General features: G+C 36.4%; 2 protein-coding genes across 2 annotated transcripts; one reads left to right on the top strand and one right to left on the bottom strand.

Annotated features, from left to right (window-relative positions):
- The first annotated feature begins 24 nt into the window (after positions 1 to 24).
- Positions 25 to 16,358, top strand: LOC100634144 (sperm-associated antigen 6-like). Its single transcript, XM_003385560.2, has 15 exons — positions 25 to 109; positions 155 to 250; positions 1,163 to 1,329; positions 1,574 to 1,642; positions 1,897 to 2,011; positions 4,321 to 4,448; positions 4,761 to 4,838; positions 5,088 to 5,193; positions 5,440 to 5,507; positions 5,768 to 5,920; positions 7,179 to 7,370; positions 9,519 to 9,635; positions 10,342 to 10,401; positions 12,395 to 12,480; positions 16,069 to 16,358. The coding sequence occupies exons 1-15, from the start codon at positions 85 to 87 to the stop codon at positions 16,142 to 16,144; spliced, it is 1,536 nt and encodes a 511-aa protein (XP_003385608.1). The 5' UTR covers positions 25 to 84; the 3' UTR covers positions 16,145 to 16,358.
- A 1,630-nt stretch (positions 16,359 to 17,988) lies between these two features.
- On the bottom strand, positions 17,989 to 22,697 carry LOC100636783 (transcription factor GATA-4-like). The gene is made up of 4 exons (XM_019995021.1): positions 21,728 to 22,697; positions 20,248 to 20,408; positions 19,873 to 19,998; positions 17,989 to 19,159 (listed from the first exon to the last, which is right to left on the bottom strand). Exons 1-4 carry the CDS (start codon positions 22,575 to 22,577, stop codon positions 18,467 to 18,469), a joined length of 1,830 nt encoding a protein of 609 aa, XP_019850580.1. The 5' UTR covers positions 22,578 to 22,697; the 3' UTR covers positions 17,989 to 18,466.
- Between the last annotated feature and the right edge of the window lie 26 nt (positions 22,698 to 22,723).

Here is a 22,723-nt window from a genome sequence, read left to right as displayed (position 1 = left end):
AATGTTATACCACGTGATCTCGTTGCTAAGCGACTGATAAACTGTAGCTGTGGAGTATCTTCTCGAGTTCTTTTCTCTTCTATTATGAGTCAGCGACAGGTCCTACAGGGTTAGTTACCGGCCTTTCTTGCTACTAGTCTCTATTTCTTTGTAGTTTTTGAAAGATACCAAAAGTCCAGGACAGAATTCGTCCAAACAGTGGCTGAGCTGGCTTCCAGGCCACAGAATATTGAAACACTACAAAATGCTGGTCAGTAGACCTAAATAGAGGCTATTACTACTAGCTAAATACAGTACACTTTCTAGACTTTCTTGTAATCAACCACACCCATGAGTATTTTCAATATTTATGCTTGGCAATTCATTATATTAATGTCATTTTTAGCATATACATGTGTATATATATATGCTTATTTTTAAAGAGCACGTTGACGTGTGTTCACCTCCTAGCATCACTTTAATTATTATTATTTTATTTATTTAAAAGATTCCTTATTTTATTATTATTTAATTGCATTGTGGTAATGAAGATGACGTATGTCTAATTGTATAGTACAGACAAGCCCTTTAAAACCATGTCCCACACGATGAGTCATTTATCAAAATGAGTATTTTAGTCTTTTGAATCTGTGATTTGTAGCCACATACAAATCTACTTAATTAATGTGGTCAGATTATTAGATTTTAGGGTTATATTGTTGTATCTGACTGTCTGTCTATCACCCAGGTCTAATTATCATTAAGTGATGATTGAAATAATGATAATATAAATTTAACTGTGTCTATTTGTAACTGAGCAATCAGATTACTTGATTTTGAACTCATAAATTAAATATCTTGCCACGATTAATTTTACCTAGAAGGTTAATTAATAAATTAGTGGAAAGTTAATAAGTAAATTGCCAGAAAGTTAACTAATCCCAGGAGGTTAATGCCAGGTTAATACAAACTTGTAAGTGACCCAGGGATTTTACTAATTCACCTCCTGTTTAAAAAATACCTGGGCTCTTGCTAAAATAAATGCAGCTTATTATACTGGGTACATAATGGCCTTCAGTATGATAAATAATTGTAATAGATACCACCATCTCATTGTATAAGGTATACTAATAATTTTACATGTTCTCTCTCCTCTCTTTCTTCCATTCTTTTATTGTCATAGGAGTGATGCAGCTACTTCGTCCATTATTGCTAGATACTGTTTCATCAGTACAGCAGACTGCTGCCCTTGCCTTGGGCCGTCTAGCCAACTACAATGATGATTTAGCTGAGGCTGTTGTAAAAGGAGACATATTACCACAGCTGGTCTATTCACTCGCTGAACAAAATGTAACAAATTTACTTATCAGAATTATGATCGAGCATTGTTCAGTACAAACATATTAAGCATGTGATAATCTAATTTTTCTTCGTTTTCTCTTGTTCTCTCTCTCCCTCTCTCTCTCTCTCTCTCTCTCTTTCTCTCTCTCTCTCTCTCTCTCTCTCTCTTTCTCTCTTTCTCTCTCTCTCTCTCTCTCTCTCTTTCTCTCTCTCTCTCTCTCCATATTTTCCCATTTTTTTCTCTCTCTCTCAGAGATTCTATAAGAAAGCTGCTTCATTTGTGCTACGTGCTGTAGCAAAGCATTCACCAGAGTTGGCACAGGTTGATTGCGCATTGTAGCGTATTATTGGACTTTTATTATAATAATAGTACCTGTACATGTATGGTGCCTGTATTGGTATAACATTGCTGGCTTGCCTATTATGCATTTATTGAATTTTAATTAGATATTAATTAGGATATTACACATGCCATTAATCATTATAGTTCCTCTACTTTGTCCTCTTTCCTGCTTTTCTCTCTCTTCCTCTCCTTGACTCACTTCCTCTTCCTCTCTCTCTCTCTCCTAATGACAGCAAGTAGTAGATTGTGGTGCTCTTGATGCACTGGTCATATGTCTTGAAGAGTTTGACCCTGGAGTGAAGGAGTCAGCAGCCTGGGCTCTAGGATACATCGCCCGCCATAATGCAGGTAAAGAGAAGGGAAAGCAACTTTAGATACAATTATCCATTATATGCATGTACATGATATGAGGGCCACTTTAACATAAAAATTAACCAAATTTTAGGTGAAAATTGTCACTCATTTTGAGATAAAAACTACTAAATTTTTAGGCGAAAATGTCACTCGTTTTGAAATAAAATTACTAAAATTTAGATGAGGATTTTGAGGTGAATGTTAACTTATAATATCAGAGTCCAAAAAGTATCTCAGAGCTTTTCTGAGTTGCATCATTTTTTATTGCTGATATGCCCATTCAAAATTAAGTGTATTAGTCATCTATAATTGGAAAATGCAGTAGATGTACAATGTACATGTACATGTACTTGTATATACATTATAATACATAGTATAGGCATTATTAATGTATGATGCATGTATATTGCCTGTATTAATCAGTCCAGTTTATAATGAAGCACCACGCAAGACCACAACAAGCATGTGCGACAAGAACATGTACATGTACATGTACAAAACACATGACAGGCAGTGGGGAGAACTCTGGGACTGGAAATGTTTCGTGGTTTTGTAAACATGTTTGGTTGTACCAATTGAGATAAGTCCAAGTGTGGGGGTCAATGAAGTGAGTGGGCGGAGTCACTAGTGAGTGGGCGGTTAAAGAGGAAGTGACATATAGTACATGTGTATTTGCCTGATATTTTTTAATAAGGATTCTATGGGTAGTAGCAAAGGTCAATGATATCATAATTACATGGTGAGAGAAACCTGATCTTTTTTCCATAAGTTACTATCAGTCCTTATTATAAATAATAATTCCCACATTTTGATACAAACGTGTGAATAGTATTGTTTTACATATACATGTACATGTATCTCGTGTACATGTACATGTAGTTATAGTTGTAATTGATTGATTATGGGGTTCAACTGGCTTCCCAGTAGCCATTCATAGTATACGGTCTATTCCCTTTCTCAGCCGTAATTACATCATGTACATTTTTCACGAGACGCTGGGTCATCATTTGTATCATGTAATAGTACATGTACTCATAGTCACTTTGATATCAGTTTAATTATACGTGTAGATGTACAATGTACATGTAGATGTACATGTATATGTACATTTATGCATTCACATGTTCATGTAGTTATAGTTACAGCATGTAAAGTTGATGGATGCATTATCCACATAATGTTAAATGATTGCGTTGAATTTCTCAATTTTATTAATATACCGTATTTTCTTAAATAGAAGCCCGGGCGTCTATTTCTTTCCAGCTCCTGCTAGCCCAGCGTTTATTTAAGAGAGGCGTTTATTTGAGACAGGCGTTAATTAATTTCAGTTTAATTATTCATTTCAGTTAACCTATCCTTTTGAGAACACCATTCTCTTATTCTTCTTGGGTCCACGTTACACTGTCTAGCAGCAGATTCTTTACTGTGCCTTTTAGCTATTTCAACAGCTTTCAGTTTGAAAGAAAGCCTGTAGTTCTTGCCGCTTCTCTTTCTCAGACATTGCGTGCACAAAAATCTTAGTCTTCTTAGAAACACGTGGGTGTGGGTGTGGCTTCCGTGGCGTTTAATTAAGACAGGCGTTTATTTGCTATTTTCTGTGCAGCACCTGGCTTCAATTTAAAGGCCTTTTCACACTGGCACAATTTTCAAAGCGCTTTGATGCGCTTTGTTGGCACAGCTGAAATAATGCACATTGATCGTGTTCACACTAGCAGCTGAATTATGTATCATTTTGTGTTCTTTAATTGTTGCCATTGGTTTACATTGATCGAAGCGCATCACTTCACATCAATCCACCTCTGGAGGTGAAGTGAGAGTGATGCACATTAATTCAAAACCACTATAGTGTGAACACGATTAATGGGCATTAATGCGCATTACCTTGGCCAGTGTGAAAAGGCCTTAAGACAGGCTTCAATTCAAACCCGGCTTTCATTTAAGAATATACGGTACATACATGTACATTAATATTTGTAATTTCTACTAAGTTCAAGGTTTAAATTAAGCCATGATTGTCCCACATGTACTGCACATGCAGACATCATGCGGTTACAATGTTGTTGATATTTTCATACATGTACATTTATGGACTACTAATTAATGGGTACGATATACTCAAGTGTTGTAAATTTATAATGTAATAGCAGCGGCCATGACTTACTGTCTCTATCTTGTGACTATCACTGAGTTCCAATTGAGTTTTAAATTTTATTATTTATTTACGTATTTTTTACATGTGACTATAATTTGGGCTAGCATGTACATGTACATGAATCTTTTATCAACTTCTTTAATTATTTTAGAGTTGTCACAGGCAGTCGTTGATGCTGGAGCAGTTCCTTTGCTTGTGCTTTGTATTCAAGAGCCAGAGATATCACTCAAGAGGATAACAGCATCAGCTCTTAGCGATATTAGCAAACATAGCCCTGAGGTGAGGGAGGAGAGGAAGAGAACGGGAGGAAGAGGGAGGGAGGGAGGGAGAGGAGAAAGGGGGAGGAGGGAGGGAGGGAGGGAGAGGAGGGAGGGAGGGAGAGGGGGGAGGGAGAGAGAAGGGAGGGAGATGGAGGGAGAGGGGGAAGAGAAAATAGAGAAAGAGACAAAAAGAGAGGAGAGCTAGGGTAAGAGGTCAGAAGGTCAGAGAAAGGGTGAGGAAGAGAGAGAGGTCATAGAGTGATAAGATAGGATGCGTGTACATGCACAGTACATTGTGTAATAGTGTACTGTTGTGGATTCATTCCTATAGTTGGCACAGACTGTGGTGGATGCTGGGTCTATTGTTCATCTTGCTAGACTCATTGAAAACTCTGATGCTAGACTAAAGGTAAAATTAATTTTAAAAAGCATATACATGTACATGTACTGTACAATATTAATTGTTATAAAGCTCTTTATAAAAATCTGTATAAAAAATGACGTTAAAGATTGATAATTATATAGAAAATTTAGGTGCCTAATTCTTATGAAGAATTAACTGACCCCTAGATCTTTTTTTACATGTACATGTATGTATGGTGTACATGTACATGTAGCTGTTTTTTAAGTTATGATGTTTGCTGTATTGTTTTTATAGCGTCAAGTTTTTTCTGCTCTGAGTCAAATATCAAAGCATTCAGTGGAATTGGCTGAGATGGTTGTCGAGGCTGAAATATTTCCTGTTGTACTTAATTCATTAACAGGTTGGTCAATGGTTATTCGAAGTGAATTAAGAATTCATTAAAATCTGCCAAATATTACATGTTTATGTACATTGTAAATCATTGCAAAAATAACACCTACATTGTACTAAGATTGTTATTATTATTATTATTATTATTGTTATTATTATTATTATTATTATTATTATTATTATTATTATTATTATTATTATTATTATTATTATTATTATTATTATTATTGTCATTTTTATTTTTCATTATTATCAGACTCTGATGAATATGTAAAGAAGAATGTTGCTACTCTGATTCGTGAGATTGCTAAACACACCCCTGAAGTGAGCTAGGCCGCCAATTACATGTACATGTACATGTACGCGTAACTTGGACATGTGTTTAACATGTGCATTATCAGTAATTACACATGTACATACATGTACATGTAGGCAGTAATTGTTTTAATTCAGAAAAAATAGCCTTGTTATTCACATATTGGTACATGTACATGTATACATGTACATGTACACGTATACACGTACATGTACATGTACATGTATACAACGTAGATGTACTTTTAGATTTCAATCTCTGTTTTTAGTTGTCTCAGTTGATAGTTAATTCAGGAGGTGTGGCTGCAGTCGTTGATTACATTGGTGAAGCTAAAGGCAATGTCCGTCTCCCTGGAATAATGATGCTAGGATACGTCGCAGCGCATTCTGAGAACCTGGCTATGGCAGTCATCGTATCTAAGGTACATATACATGTACATGTATTGTACATGTACGTGTACATGTATGTATAGTACTGTATGTACTATTAGTATTACAGTGTGTGTGTGAGAATGTGTGTAAATAAATCATTGAAAATTAATGGTAAATTTGTAAATAAGATAATTGGTGTGAATACATGCGGAACATGATGTTTTGGCTATGTCTCGGTTGGTCAGTGTTGTTTTTTGATTGATTGATTGTACTTCATTGTCATCCGGACTACATGTATACATGTAGGTATTGGTATTAAATCATCGTGCTCACATTACAGCAACAAAAATGGAACATTTTTATACGCTATAGTAACATTACCCTGAACACTGATACTTTATTTTTATACATTCACCTAGTTTCTAGTGAGATTAAAAACCTTTATTATTATTATTATTATTATTATTATTATTATTATTATTATAAAACAAATGATGGCAGAAAGACACAAAAAACAAAAAAAAAAGAAAACCAAAAACCAAAAATAACAACAACAAAAGACTTATTTTTATTAATTTTGTTGATAAGCTATTGCACAATCTCATAAAAAATTCATAATGGTGTTTTTAGGTACCATAGTCATGGTCTTCAGTTTTGCTTTGCCTTTTCATGGAGAATTTCTCTGAGTCACTTTTGATGAAATATACCGTTACATGTACATGTATGTACCAGTACATACAGTACGGCATGGCCTTTCGCCCAATTTTTGAGTGACTTTAAAAATTTGTAAAAAAATCAGATTTTTATTGGAATCAGCTCAAACTTTCTACATAGCATAAGAACATGTATGTGTATTATAAATAGTTATAAAAATTGAAAATTATCTCCTTGTAATTTTTGATGAAATTTGACCGATCACCCTGTACTATAGTACAGTGTCTTTGGCCCAATTTTGGAGCAACTTTAAAAATTTGTAGAAAATCCAATTTTGATTGGAATCAGCTCAAACTTTCTACACAACATAAGAACATGTATATGTATCAAAAAACATTATAAAAATGGAGAGTTCTCTCCTTTTCATTTTTAATGAAATTTGGTCAATCACCCTGTTGGCCCAATTTTGGAGCAACTTTGAAAATTTAATTTTGATTGGAAACTTTCAACTATAAAAATTGCATATAACATGTAAATATTACATGTACATTCCTGGGTTATAATTTGATTTCTTACAATTTCACACCCTGACGTATACATGTACATGTGTGCGATGAACATACTCTCAGTCTCTTACACTTCTTTTCCTCATAGGGTGTAGTCCAACTATCCATCATACTATCAGACGAGCCAGAGGATCACATACTAGCAGCCACGGCCTGGGCACTGGGACAGATTGGTAGGCACAGTCCTGAGCACGCCAAAGCAATAGCACTAGCTAATGCACTCCCTCGTCTACTCAAGCTATACCTTGACATATCCAGCTCTGAAGATCTCCAATCAAAGGTACATGTACATGTTTATTGCACATGTACATGTAGTATGTACATGTACATGTGCATGTACGATGTACATGTAGTAGTATTGAGAGGTATTGTATAATGGCCAGTGTATTTTCACTACCTTTTTCCTAATTAACTTTTAACTTACACACTTTGAGGAATCTCCCATACTACAGAATGTAGGCTTCTGTTTTCTTAATCTACACGTACATGTACATGTATGTATACCCTTGGCTTTTACTTTTAATTAACACAGAATTTGAAAATAGTATGGTCTGGGTTTCCTACAAAGCTTGCTAAGGGAGCTGGAAACATGCTTCATGAGCTGACAAGAGCTACAATATTTCCATGTGTACCTTTTTCATAGTAGTACAGTCATTGTGAATGCAGTGTCTAGATCTTCTATTCTGTGGAAATGAAGAGTTTTGCTTTATATTATGTTTACTGTATGCTGTTTCTCAGAGAGAAAGAGAGAGGCCTCTGTTATTTGTTATTATTATAGTACAGTGCATCTACATGTACATGTACATGTATGTGTATTCATTGGAGGATTGGTGTACAGTACATTAGAGGACATTAGTGCTGATGAAGATTTAGGCAGCTTTACTGTACATATACATCCATGTATGTACATATAGCTTTAAAATTGTTACAAAAACCATCAGTTCAGTACCACAATGTATATGCATGTACATGTACACATGTATGTGCATCAAAATTGCAATCACAGAAGCAGCTACACAATATTACAATAATTGTGACCCAATCTTTCTCACTCACTTAGTACATGCACAGACTTAGAGGTCATATGTCTCTTACAATTATATGATTATTAAATTAATTATTTTGCATTACATTATGCATGCCCACTCATTACTAACACATTCTCTCTTTCATTACATCACCCTCTAAAAGGACAATCCCAATTTATCATTGTATATAGCTAGGAATGCAACCCACTATGTCTTCATGGAGGAATAGAGTACCTTTTATGGTCAACACAACCCTCTGCATTGTGTCCGGATTAGTCGCTTTCCTGTTAGCATTTGAATGAGTTCAAGAAGGAAGTGATATCCTTCCAAATTGCAAATTAACTATAATTACCGTACAAGTTGGTCAGGTATCGAGTATCCAGTATGAATTGGGTTCATTAGGTAACTATGATGTAATTAGATTGCATTACGTGTTAAATGATGCATCGGGTGAATCATTTCTCTTTTGTAGGCACATGTACTCATGTAAACTTGTCTATTTGTCACCCTTTCTCTCTCTCCCTATCTCTCTACTTTTACTGTATCATAGTGTGTCTCTATTTTTAATTTTCTTTTATTTTTTAAAATTCTTTATCTCTCTCCCCCTTTTCTCTCCATCAGCCCACTTTTCACACACATTCCCTCTATTGTTATGTTAACTGTAGTCTCTCTTCCATTATCTTTATGCTATCACGATCTAAGATAGAGAGCCACCTAAAGTACATGTACATGTACATGTACATGCATAGATGTACATGTACATGTATTTGCACACGTAAAATGACACCACCAACCACTGCAAGGCAGTGCACATGCACATGTAACGTGATACCATTAGTTAAGTACAGCTTATGTGCATGTACAATGAATGCTGCATCTACATTATGGCAAAAACATGTACATGTATAATACAGTATCTATTACTCATATCTATAATGCATGTACATGTACATGTAACCCCAATGTACATGTACATGTACATGTACTGTATTTGGCGACTAGTCTGTACAGGTGTAATTTTGTTTTAGTAATAAAGATTTGGTTCGTTTTCTAATACTCAAGTGGTTTGATAATGCCACTGGTACATTTAAATGTGGTGTCTTGTTTATTCTTCAGTTTCACAAGACTTGATAATCATTGCATGTTTAGCTCAAAGTAATTATTTACATAGTTATCTTATTTTCAGTCAGTCGTTGATAGTGAATGTAAATAAAAGATAAGAACATACATGTACATGTATTAAATTATGCGTACATATACATGTACATGTATGTACATATGTACTGTATTTGTTCCTCACTCTCTCTCTGTTCCTTAATTACTTGTCCCTTTAACCTTCCTGTTTCTCTCTCTCTCTCTCTCTCTCTCTCTCTCTCTCTCTCTCTCTCTCTCTCTCTCAGTCTAAAAAAGCTCTTAAGAGTATTCTACGTCGCTGTACTCACCTCCCAGCACTGGAGCCACTCCTTCACGAAGCACCTCCTAACATTCTTAAACATGTAGCTGGTCAGTTTTCAAAGGTATGAGCACTATGTACATGTACATGTACATGTATATTGTATGTGTGTGTGTGTGTGTGTGTGTGTGTGTGTGTGTGTGTGTGTGCATGTCTACATGATTTCCATTGCTAACACAATTAGGATCATCAATGATGTAACCACACTCATTAATAGTTATTTCATGTACATCTAATTACTGATGCACTTGACATGCCTTCATGCCTGAGGGAGTAATATTTTATCAGAAATATTTATAATTGGTCAAAGCCCTTAATCTTAATTGAGTTAATGTATGCTGGACATGTAGCCCATCTGTTTTATAGTTTAATATACATGTACATGTACTTCTACACACATTGATTGATTGTAGTCAAGAAATGATTATAAGAAATAATTCTTCAGTGCAGCAAACATTAATACATTTTACGATCAAAAGTACATGTACTGTACATGTACATGTCATACGGAACTGAGATATTAGTTTGCTACAATAGTATTATGTTTCAAGTTTTCCATCTCTGCTCATACATGTGTACATGTACCTTTGACGTAACATTATTGTGTACTATAAATCCATGTTTCCAAGTACATGTACATGTACTTTTACATGTACGTGTACATCTGCTATGCATGCAGTTTAATATTATTATTATTATTATACTGATGTAGACACATTTAATTAATACTATAAGAAAGAATGTAGAATCTCTCTCTCTCTTTATATCAGATATTACCACACGATCCAAAGGCAAGGAGACTTTTTGTCACCACTGGAAGTCTTAAAAAGGTAAGACCAACATGAAAGAGAGGGAGAGGCAGAGGTAACCAACCTCCTTTCACCCAATCCTAACCAATAATGCTCTCAGGTGTCTCACATACTGCAGTATATGTACATGCTAGTCTCCCATACAAAATACACATGTACCTCAATACTGTAATACATGTACATGTAATGTAATGTACATGTACATGTAATGTACATGTACATGTAATGGTTAACATTGCATGTACATGTACATGTAATGTGGATCTTAATTGTAGCCCTCTTTCTTTTCATCTTCCTTATATGGTAGTATTGATTGGTTGGACAGAATCCAGTCTCCTCCATTATTATTTTATTAGCTAATGTTGTGGTTGTTTATAGTCTAGGGCTCCTTAAGCTTTGATACACCATCCCTCACTTTGATGGCTCTGATCCAATGGCCTCGTGTTATGACAGTTGATATTGACTTCCATGTACAATACATGTGCATAGCATGTACCTAACACATGTCTTCCATAATAACCAATTTTATTTTATAAGAGTTCAATATATGTACATGTATGTATTATGTACATGTACAAGGAAGGAAGGTACATGTACACGCGTAATATGTAATATGTCGCAAGTTGGGCTTGATTTATAATGCATGTACGGTGTACATGTAACATGTACATGTACACAGATTATTTTTAGATATTGGTACATGTACATGATTTAATGTACATGTACGTATGTCTATCAAAACAGCATCCATTAATGATAACTGGATTGGTATTTGTTATTATAGCCATAAAGACTGTGTGACATATACATTATATCATAAAAGTACACTATGATATAGTATAGTAGTAATTGCTCTTTACAACTCTTTTCTTTACTCCTAATTCTCTATCAGAAAGTGAAATATTGACCTTTCCTGTTAGGTGAAGTCCTTATATCTATGGGATGTTGAACCCTGAGATGTTGTGCTGTTTTGTGTGTGGTACATCTTAGCTGTTCAATAATTATTATGTGTGTGTGTCTATTCCTCTTTGTATATACATGCACTGTACTATTAACCTTATCCTTCTATTGTGCTTAGAGCGTATGAATGAGTGTTGTTATTATTGTCATATATTATTGCCCTCTCTCTCTCTCTCTTGTTGTTTATTTTGGTAGCGTTTGCTTTTCCTCCTTCATTATCCTCCCCGGTTATCTTTTATAAATACCATTAACGACACAATGTCTAACTTTACAAGTATACACCCAGTATTATACTCATCTTGTATTTATTTTAATATTATTATTATTATTATTATTATTATTATTATTATTATTATTATCAGAACTGTTAAGTAATAAGCCGATTGCAACGTTTAAAGCAATATACATGCACATGTACTTTAAGCTAATATTCTGTATGATGGCATCATCATTAATCTCGTTTCCAAATCCCTATCAGTTTATTGTTCATGACTATACCATTAGCTATCATTTATAGCAGATACTTCCTTCCATTAAACTTACCCTAAGCCCTATACTTCAGTTGGAAGGTATTTGTTATCACCTTTATTGCCTATAGATAACTGCATTCTTACATCTGTACATTTATGTGTAAGTCATACCAGACATACTGTACATGTATTAATGATCCACTATCATTAAATGTAGAAATTTAGATAATTTGGTTAGTTCATCTGTTGCATGCCAAACAATGCAGACTCATTCATTCCATAGTTCCATTTCCTACATGTATAGTGTATGGTATCACATGAGTATGTACATTGTACACTGAAGCAGTACTGGATGTTAATGATGTGGGTGTCGTCATAATTGATTTCAGTTCTGATTTTATTAATAAATTATGTTAATACTATGATTTGTATTGATTCTGTTTTCGGTTGAGCACTGACTCTGTTATAACATGCTTTATTCAATAAAGATGTCCTGAACATGCTTATTTTTGTGAATATTGATTTACGTGTACATCTAATTGTCAATCATTTATTTATTTATTTATTTATTTATTTGTTTATAGATACAGGAGATTAATGCTGAAGCAGGTTCTGTGTTACAAGAATACATCAATGACATTAACAAGTGTTATCCTGAAGAGATTGTGAGGTAGGGAAAAGAGAGGGGGAGGGAGAGAGAGAGAGAGAAGGAAAGGAGATTTTAAAATCAGAGAGAGAGAGAGAATGAGGGAGTGTTTTCTAGGTAAGGGAGTCCATGTACATTGTAATTAAATTGGTCTGTTACTTTAAAGTATTTTATCAGTTGATTATCCATCAGCTCATATACCAGCACATTCATTCCAATGGACTAAATCACAATCAACCAACTAGTTATATCACCAGAAACCATCACTACACCCACACTACCTAACCTAATTTTAATTTGAAATATTTGAAAACTGATATTATTATTATCATTATACTGCATGTACTCTTTTGCTTCATTCCTTTTCTTTGGTTTCTGATTACCCTCAACCTTGGGGCTTCTCTTCCTCTGGTCAGGGACCATGTCATTGGGTTAGGGTTTTCCCTTCCTCATGTACAAAAGTACATGTACCACTGAGCTAGGCATGTATTGAGGCATTATTTTGACCACAGAGTCCTAACTAGTGTCCTATAATTATTAAACCATCCTTATTATTAATTAACTACATGTACATATTTTTATTCATTATAATTTTATGCTGCATTAAGTACAGTACATGTACATGTACATGTACTTGGTGCATGATTTATAAACTTATAAATGTGGGTATGAATATCTTTATATGAATGTGCTACATTAATGTACATGTACATGTACATGTGCATGTACATGTACATGTATATGTACATTTATGGATTATACACTTTGAAATTTTCACTTGATTTTGTATTGCCTCTCACTACCCCACAGTGTCACATCCTATTAAAAGTTCATCTTTTGATGTGTCAAAGATTGCTTGTAATAATTTGGTTTCTGTATTACTCATTTCTGCTGGTTGTTTCAATCCATTAACCTGCCCTTCCTTTAATCTTTCTTTATTGTTAGACAGGCTGGCTCCTCTTCTTGTATTGTGCCTTTGGGAATGTATTAATATTCAATTGATTTTTATGCTCATGTGGTCAAGTTAATAAAAAATAGGGCCAAAGTCCCTGTACTATTATAGTACAGGGTTACTGGCCAAATTTTGCCAAAATTGACTAGGAGAAAATTCTTCATTTTTATTATTGTTTCTGATACATATACATGTTCTTATGTTGTGTAGTAAGTTTGAGCTGATTTTGATCAAAACTGAATTTTTTAAAGTTACTCCAAAATTAGGCCAAAGTCCCTGTACTATAGTACAAGGTCATTGGCCAAATTTCACCAAAAATGACTAGGTGAGAATTCTTTAATTTTGTAATGTTTTCTGATGCATATACATGTTCTTATGTTGTGTAGCAAGTTTGAGCTGATTCCGATCAAAATTGGATTTTTTTTACAAATTTTTAAAGTTACTCAAAAGTCATCTACATGTACATTGTATATGTACATGTATATGGGCTGTATTATAGTGTTTTTCAGGCTGTATCATGTCATAATTAGTATCAATGGTGAATCTTTTTGCTGATGAAAATCATCCTTAATGGTGCTTACCAAAATGGGGACCCTATTTTACACATAATACATGTACATGTACATACATACATGTACATGTACATGTACATGTACATGTACATGTACATGTACATGTACATGTACATGTAATGCACCTTCTATTTACATGTTTCCCTTTCTCTCTCTCTCTTTTTGTACAAAATGAGTTGTTTATCTTTTCGTTTTATTTTCATTTTGTGGAAAGACAAGCACATTAGTGGCCTAAAGGCATCCAATTTGTGGTAGTTGTATTATCCAATAATATCCTCCCAATCCTTTAAGGATGTGTCACTGAATCTGAAAAAAGCCCATTAGCTTGTCTCTAATAACAGCACGAGAGGAAAGAGAAGTAACTGCCCTTAGCTTCAAAGGCCAGCCTAACCCTAGCAATCCTACTATCAACAGTCCTCTTGATACTGTAAATTATTTTAAACCCTTTTCAATACCTCTACACAATCTACAATGATACAGTACAATGTAGAGTATTTATATGTCATATATACAGTACAATGTATTTATAATGTCATATGTACATGTACATGTACTTTCTTACTCTAAACAGGTCATCATTAGTGATCGTAGTAAACAGTTTTCCAAAGAAAGCCAAGTTGTATTCAAATCTCTTGCATTGCAGTACCTTCTATTTGTATTCCAGTTCCTTTTGCTGACGATACTTTGTAGTACCTTTTATTAGAAGCAGTAGAATGTCGTGTACTATTTGCACACACATGCATCCAGTAGTATCACTCACAGCTGACCACCGAATGAGAATTGTGATAATATTATTATTAATTTATTATACTTATAGCGTAGTAGTCCAAGGGATTGAGTACGATAAAATTAGGTGACTGAAACTGGCTACAAAAGCATCTTCAATGACATACAGTCTTATAGTAAAATATCCAGAAAGTTTGAGCTGATTTTAATCATATCCGCTTGCTTCTTATACACTGTATAAGCATTAGCTTTAGGTAGTGCATGTACATGTACATGTACTTATACATGTACATGTACAATGTGGCTGGTTGTGGTCATTAGTATTTATGATGTGTACTAATCTTGGCAAGTGAAGAAACCCTCTTTTGAAAATGTGCATGCGTTTGTGAGTAATTAAATGAAGAATATTAAAAACACATTTTTAGAGCTTACTTCGTAAGACTTTATACTGTAATACTATAATCATTCAATAGGGTACTATAAACTCTACTACTCTAGTACATGTACATGTATAGTAATCCTGCTTACATCAATACATGCAAAGCTATGATCCATGTACATACCCTGTACATGTACATGGACTATAGCCATGCAGACCCATTCAAACCACCATTGAAACCACTACTATTATCATCTCACGTTTAAATTAGGATCCCACTATAACACCCGATACCACAATGACCATTATCAATCCACACAGACTCATTCTCCCTGACCACATACAGCACTAGCAGTCCTTCAGGACACTACAAATGCTCACACATACTCACACACAAACACACACTCACTAAGGATAAGAGGTTTGTATTGATGCAACACTTAACTCTCAGCTGATAGTCAGTCTGGTGAGGTGGCATTGAATGGGTTCAATTGTCCAGCATTATACTCTCATGAATCCACTCAGTGTCTCTTATAGTAATTTGGTATTATTATTAATCATAGTAAATTCAAGTGTGCCGTAATCTGATTAGACTTTGGTTTTGATTGAAGCTATACTTGTTCCATCTCTTTATGTTATCGTGTAGTGATCTACCCACCATTCCCTTTAGCTACATATATTGTACTGTATCTCTCCCTCCCTCCCTCTCTCTCTCTTTCCTTCATCCATTCACACTCTCAGTTTCAGGAAGTATTGAGGAAAGAAGAGAGAAAGAGAGAGAGGGGGGGGGAGAGAGAGAGAGAAGTAGTTATTGTTTACTTTGTAATTACAAAACAAAATAAAATAAACATGATTCGAATAATATAATAATAACAATCAACTCAGACATAATTTATCTCCCACTCATCTCTCTCTCTCTCTCTCTCTCTCTCTCTCTCTCTCTCTCTCTCTCTCTCTCTCTCTCTCTCTCTCTCTCTCTCCAGATACTATTCTCCTGGTTACTCTGAGAAGCTCCTTGAAAGGATTGATGACTACAATCCAACATCAACCACCACATAGCACCTCTTCTCCACTCCTCCTCCTCCTCCTCCTCCCTCCTCTCTCTCACTCATAGCAAACTATAAAGTTTATTGTAAATTCTACTCTACACACATACACATGAACAGTTACACTGTATATCTGAATGACAAGTAACATAATTTTCTGTACTGTAGCTATTATTATTATTATTATTATTATTTAGTATTATTAAATACAATTGTTATGCTCGTGAGTATTATTGTGTAGTGTTACATAATGTATGATAGTACTCACTCACTCTCTCTTGTTGTCCTGCTTCTCTGATAAGCTCCTTCCAATTTTGGATGAGCTTGTTTTAATTTCACTTTGAGTCAACTACTCCCACAACCGGACACTGAAATTGGGAAAGGCCTATTTGTCCACACTGTTATCTCCTTAATCTCTCTCCCTCTAATGCTATAATACTATACAGCTCTTTTTCTTATTCTATTCTTTTCTCTTATCATTGAGATGCTTAATTAGTTGTTAGTTATGAGCTGCACGTACATGTACATATACGTGTATGTATTTGTCTCAATAATTAGCTTCTAAGAAGTAAGAGATTATATCATTTTTATAAAGAGCCATCCTGTAATGTCATCAGAACGGGATTTCTTGGATATTGTATAATTAATAATAATCCTAGTCTGATAATGTTAGTACTAGTATCAATACTGGATAGTAAACACATATTGTGATCACTACAGGCATGAATAGCCAATGATAATACACAGTACATTTCATTGGGTGCCAAGTATAACCACACATACGCTTAGTATAAAAAGATACAGGCAACATACGTATACATGTATAATGTGTACTTTTAGCATTATGTCTGTGTATCTTTAGGGTAGTAGTAATGTATCTGCTGATTCATGTACATGTATGTCATGTCTGTCTTAATTGTGATGTGTTCATCATTGGTGATGCAATTGATTGTCTGTGTATCTGATAGAGGGTATCGAGTTATCCCTTTATCATTTTGTGTGTATTATTGTGTCTCCTTGCCTTCACTCTGATGTAAGCAACCAATCCCCCAACTCATGAATATCTGTCAAAACCACTGTTATTGAAATAATGCGAAGATCATTGTTATTATTATTATTATTATTGGGCTTTGATTGTGTTCTCTTTTGAGAGATAAAGAAATTTTAGACGGAATCAATGTACCGTGCGTATATATACATGTACATGTACATGTACATGTAAGTATGCATGTACATGAATACATAGAGTGTAGGCTTGTCTTGTATGAGTGTCCCACTATTGTTATCCACAAGTACAAGTCTATAAGAATCAGCCGTCATGTACATGTACATGCACATATACGTATACATGCACATATAGATGTATAATACATATTACAGTATTATAGGTACTACACGTACATGTACATGTTTTTTTATGGTGTTTGCCGACGCGGTGTGTATTCAGAAGTGAATGATGTGAATATTCTCCTCTTCAAGGCTATTATAATTGAATTTGCTTAATACAATGAGAGTTATCTGTCTCATAGTGGTTCTAGTGTAGTAGAGAGTGAAGCTATGTGGCGGCAAGGGCTTCAATGCGGCTTTTAAGTTTTAATTATCATTTTAAATATTTTTTACTAAAAGCATACAACAAATAATAACAACAAAAACAACAACAATAATAATATCTTTTTAAAAGAATAAAAAAAAATTAAGGCAAACAAGGACTAATAGAGTAGCTAATAAGAAATAACTAATAACTATACATAAGTGATTCTGAACAAAGTAATGATTCTCCATGTACTGTACATGATTATAAAGGAGAGGGAGAGAGGATGAGAGAAGGAAGCACGATTGATACTATTTAACAAAAAATTACAAAAAAATATTGACCTGAATCATTGATTGTGAAAAGAGAAATAGTTTCAAAGGTGTAAAGTTCACACAGACAGCAGTAGTAATATTTACTAGTGAGAGAGAGGCCTCAATAAAACTGAGATCACTCAAGCTCCACTGACAGAGAGATATGCAAATAATAATAATATAAAGTGTATACTAGCTTCACATAGCTAGTGGTATGAGATACAAAAGTATAAGAACAGGAGCTATGGTGTTTACAAAAATAACAAGTTTTAGGAATGGTGGATTAATGTATATAAGGAATACAAATTGTAGAGAAAGAGGGGGGAGAGAATAAAGAGAAAGGGAATTTGTCTTGGATTGTGATAGGGTAGTATCAGTGTGTTTTTACCAGTTATGCATAAAAAGCCATATAGCTGCACCAGTGAGAATGAAAATGACTGTCCATCCATCACTTTTCAAAGAGCAGCCCTAGTGTGCTGGAGTAAAGGAGCTACATCAATTGCTGTGGTTGCATGGCAGGAGCAGCATTAGGTATCTGGTGAGGAGAGGGATTCATTATAGGAGAGGAGGAGTGGTGAGAAGAGAGGGGGGAGGCATGAGGATGAGAGGAAGGAGAAGGAGTCACACCGTATCCATAATAACTATAACAGTCAGCAGCTGCACTGATAGTGCCCTCGATAGGGACCTGTACTGTAGTGGGAGGAGAGTAATAAGGAGAGGGGGACGAGTGTGGGATCATACCCAACTCTGTCATTTTCGGTTCTTGAGTCTGGGCCTGCATGTACTCATACGAAGCGGTCGTTGATGGAGGTATGTTGTTGTAAGCGTAGGCAGCGTGCTGCGTTGGGGAGGAATTATACGGGTTCATGGGCTGGGCCTGGTACGAAGACGTCGTGCATATGGTCGATGAGGGGGCGGAGGAAGAGTTTGGGTCGTGATGGTAGGCCATCATACCTGAGGCATCGTGTAGCTTATCACTGTGCATTATGAGGGAGCCAGGAAGACACTGCATACCAGCACCTCCTAGTAGAGTCGGGCTGGAGGACTCGCTTGATTTCTTGCTAGAGCTCCCACTGCTGCTGGCTCCACTTGTACTACCGGACTTTGACTTCTTTGACTCGTTTTTGGATTTTCTGTTCCGAGTCTGAATGGTATCCTTGCAAAGAGACTTGGGCCTTGCTACCTAAAGATGGCAATAGGGAAGAAGAGAGAGGATATATTAATTAAAGGAAACAGGATATAATGACTCAATGGCACCATAATAAACAATAGTGGTGTTTACCCTACTTTAATTAACCTTCCTCTCTAACTCTCTTCACTCACCCTCACACCCTCTCTCTCTCTCTTCCTCCCATTTCTTATTGCGACAAAGGATACCACTATAACAACTCTGGATTGTTTTAAGCTCCTCCTTTACTACTTGGAGACTGCATTGTGGTACTATCCACACACATAGACACATGCACACAGTCTGAATACATTGCATTATGAGGCTAAGGATGATGCTTTAAGTACTCAATACTATATGACCATATATGGTGGTATACACCCCTTCTTGACAAAAGAAGGTGAATATCATTAAGGAAGACACAACTCCTCCTGCTCTTAAAGGCTTGCCTCAACCTTCTCACCCTCTCCCTCCCTTCTATTCCTCTCTCTCCCTTTCATCTTCTCTCCCCTTTTCTTTTAGCAACCACAAATGTATTTTTTTAAATTTTTTGGCAAAGCATTAAAGCTAATCAAGGCAAGATAATGAACTCAAAATAAGACAGCTTTTTTCTGATAGACTATATAAGAGATCTCTTGGTAGTTATTAGACAAGCAATTGAGAGCAAAACACACAAACAAGGCATAATCTATTACTTTCCATTTCATCTCTCTTATCTCTCTCCTTACCCCGTTGAGCTTGTAATAAAGGCCACAAGGATTGCAGACTGGGTCTCCATTCTCGAGTCTTCTCCACAAAACTGTCTTGGTAGTTCCACAATTTGAGCACTTATTGTTCATAGACTTGAGTGTAGCCTGCAAGAGAGAGAGAGAGAAAAACAGTGAATGGTTATGATAGTACATGTTCCTGAATCACCAACACAACAAGAGACAAATATTGTCCTTACTGATAACAATACACAGAGCAGGTGTTACCTCTCAGCCATGAAGAGGCATCCCCGCTCCTGTGCTGTAAACAACCCCATACAACCATCTAACACAGTAAATTTCAATGTACAGCAACCAAGCTACACTATAATTACTACTAAAGCATGCAACCCTCACTTTTTTCTTTTGGTGTCCTTGTCTGTTGGTACCGTTGACCCTGTAATAAAGTCCACAGGCGTTACAAAGGTAGTGACCTTCGGAGTTTCTCCTCCAGAGAGGAGTGTTGCTGGAGCCACAGTTATTGCATTGGCGAGCTATGCCAGCATTATAAGCATACACTATTATAAAAAGAGAGAGAGGGAGAGACGGCATGATAATAGCAATTGATTGATTGATGATTGAAACCGTACAAATATTCCACCATTAAAACAAAAAGGTCCTTTAAAGCTTCATATCAAAGCATTTGAGCATTATAAGCACTACTACAAGAGAAGGGGCAGCTGTTGGTGTACAAACAGACCATTGGAGAGAGAGTCCAACAACAGCTGCAAATAGGCCATACCCATTCCACTACAGTGTTAGGTTAGGCAGTAGCAACAAGAAGGCAGAAAGTCCACTCACATTTGATACACAACATACAAAGTTACACCTTCAATAGATCATATAGACACACACACACAGTACACTTACTCATCACCCGCCTCTCTTTCTCTATGCATACTAGGCCACACACTAAGCATGGACATTATACTACATAAGAGGCTCAGCCTCAATCAGGAGGCTATGACCATAGGGAGGGATCAGCCAGTGGTTAGGTTACTGCAGTATAAGCTAGCGTGCTTGTGTAGGCCTAGTCATGAGGGTGTCTACTTTGAGTGGAAGGGGAGGATTTACAAATGGAAGGCAGAGTACAAATTATGTTTTGCAAAGGCAGATAATGTAAAATGAAGGTGGTAGTAGCTTCTTGCACCGCATTGAGTATACAGTGGAGCTACTACTAATGATAAAGTGACAGGTGTTCTAAGGACATTATCATAGCAAACTCTAGAGAATGAGGACAAGAGAAAATACATTGACAATACTTAAGAAAGAGTTGTAAAGAGCTTTGCATGTGAGATCAGAACCATGATGCAATCCTATACATAGGAGTGTCTCTGAGTCTCACAAAATGTCTGCAGCTGTAGGCTTTCTATAGTAATCAGCTGTACAAATATCAACAACAAACAACACTCAATGAGGGGGGAAGAATCAATCACTTATTAAGTGGCAAAGTTGCTTAAGGTCATTGGAAGTCCAGCCTCCAATTGAGTGTATTCATGGAGTACTTGTGTAAATTAGTGGCCTGGGTGTCCACTCCCTGAGTACAAGGCAGTATGGTGGAATGAATGATTGCTGTAAGACCCAGTTAAGCACTAATGGGTAGCAGGGAATGATGTGTGTGGAGTGTGGAGAAGAGGCTAGTTTAGTAAGTAAAAGGAGGACTTGTGTAATCATAAGGGACAAACATTGCTTATGGGGCTCCGAATTAATCTGAAGTAAAAATATTATCACAATTTTTTAAACCATAATTTGTGCATTCTGCTGAAAAGCAGCCCATGATGCCATGCATACACTAAATAATACACACACACACGAATGGAAATGAAGTCTGACTTACTATCTCCATATTGTCCATTGGCAGTAGCAGACTGAGGGAGTTGGAAAAAGAATCGCTGCTGCAAAGACAGAGGAGAGGGACTAGCAGACTCTGAGCCGGACCAGGCCTGCACGTGAGAGTGAGTTGCAAGGCAATGATGATTAGCATCTCCTACTGAAGGAAGATCCTGTGGTGTGGTCGTTATGCTCTGCTGCCATGGTAGCTGGTAATAATAGGAGGAGGAGGAGGAGGGGGAAGGTTTGAGACCTCCAGGAGGACCTGTGGAAGGAGAAACGGCAATGGAGCTCGAGTCCATGTCAGAGCTTGATATTGGGATCAGGTCTGGTGGTGTGGGAAGAGAAAAGCTGCTCTTCTCCGTGCTGCAGGTGGAGACGGGCGGGAGTACCTCAGCATTAGACGGTAGTGGGAGAGGAGGGTAGCCGATATGGCTGAGAGTTGGTGCCTGCTCGCACTGAGCTTGCTGTTGGATGCTCTCGGCCAGATCCACTGGTGGAGTAGGAGGATAGCGAAAGGTTGCCTGCGCTACCTGTAGCTGAGTGAATGTAGCTGTCCTGCAGTACTGTAGCTGCCCAGGGAACTGTGATCTTGAACGAAACTGTGGCCCAGCTACTGCACTAGTTGCCTCGATGAAGTTTCCCATCTGATGATGGGTAGGAGGGCCGGGAGGGAGTTGTGATGGGTAGCATATGGTGGGTAGCTGGACGGATTGCTTCTCAGAGTTGCTGCTCACACTACTAGGTGTACTACTAGCTACTCCTCCTGGACTAGGCCGCGTATTGGAAGAACTACTGAAGATATTGAATCTACCTGCGTTGGAAGATGGTTGCATAGCGTCGTCTGCTTTCTCCATTTAGTTAGTCTGAGTCAATGCTCTTTCTCACTTATTCTCTCTCTCTTATAGACTCTCAGTCTGCCTCTATCCTTGTAGATACCTTTAAGATGGCTTCAAGACCAAGGCACCTAGCGCCTCATTTATACAGCACGAGGCACGTGTCG

The sequence above is a fragment of the Amphimedon queenslandica genome, unplaced genomic scaffold, assembly GCF_000090795.2.
Source record: "Amphimedon queenslandica unplaced genomic scaffold, v1.1 AMPQUscaffold_13456, whole genome shotgun sequence".
NCBI lineage: Eukaryota > Metazoa > Porifera > Demospongiae > Haplosclerida > Niphatidae > Amphimedon > Amphimedon queenslandica.
Note: the sequence above shows the minus strand (reverse complement) of the source record. Positions and strands in the feature narration are given on the sequence as shown.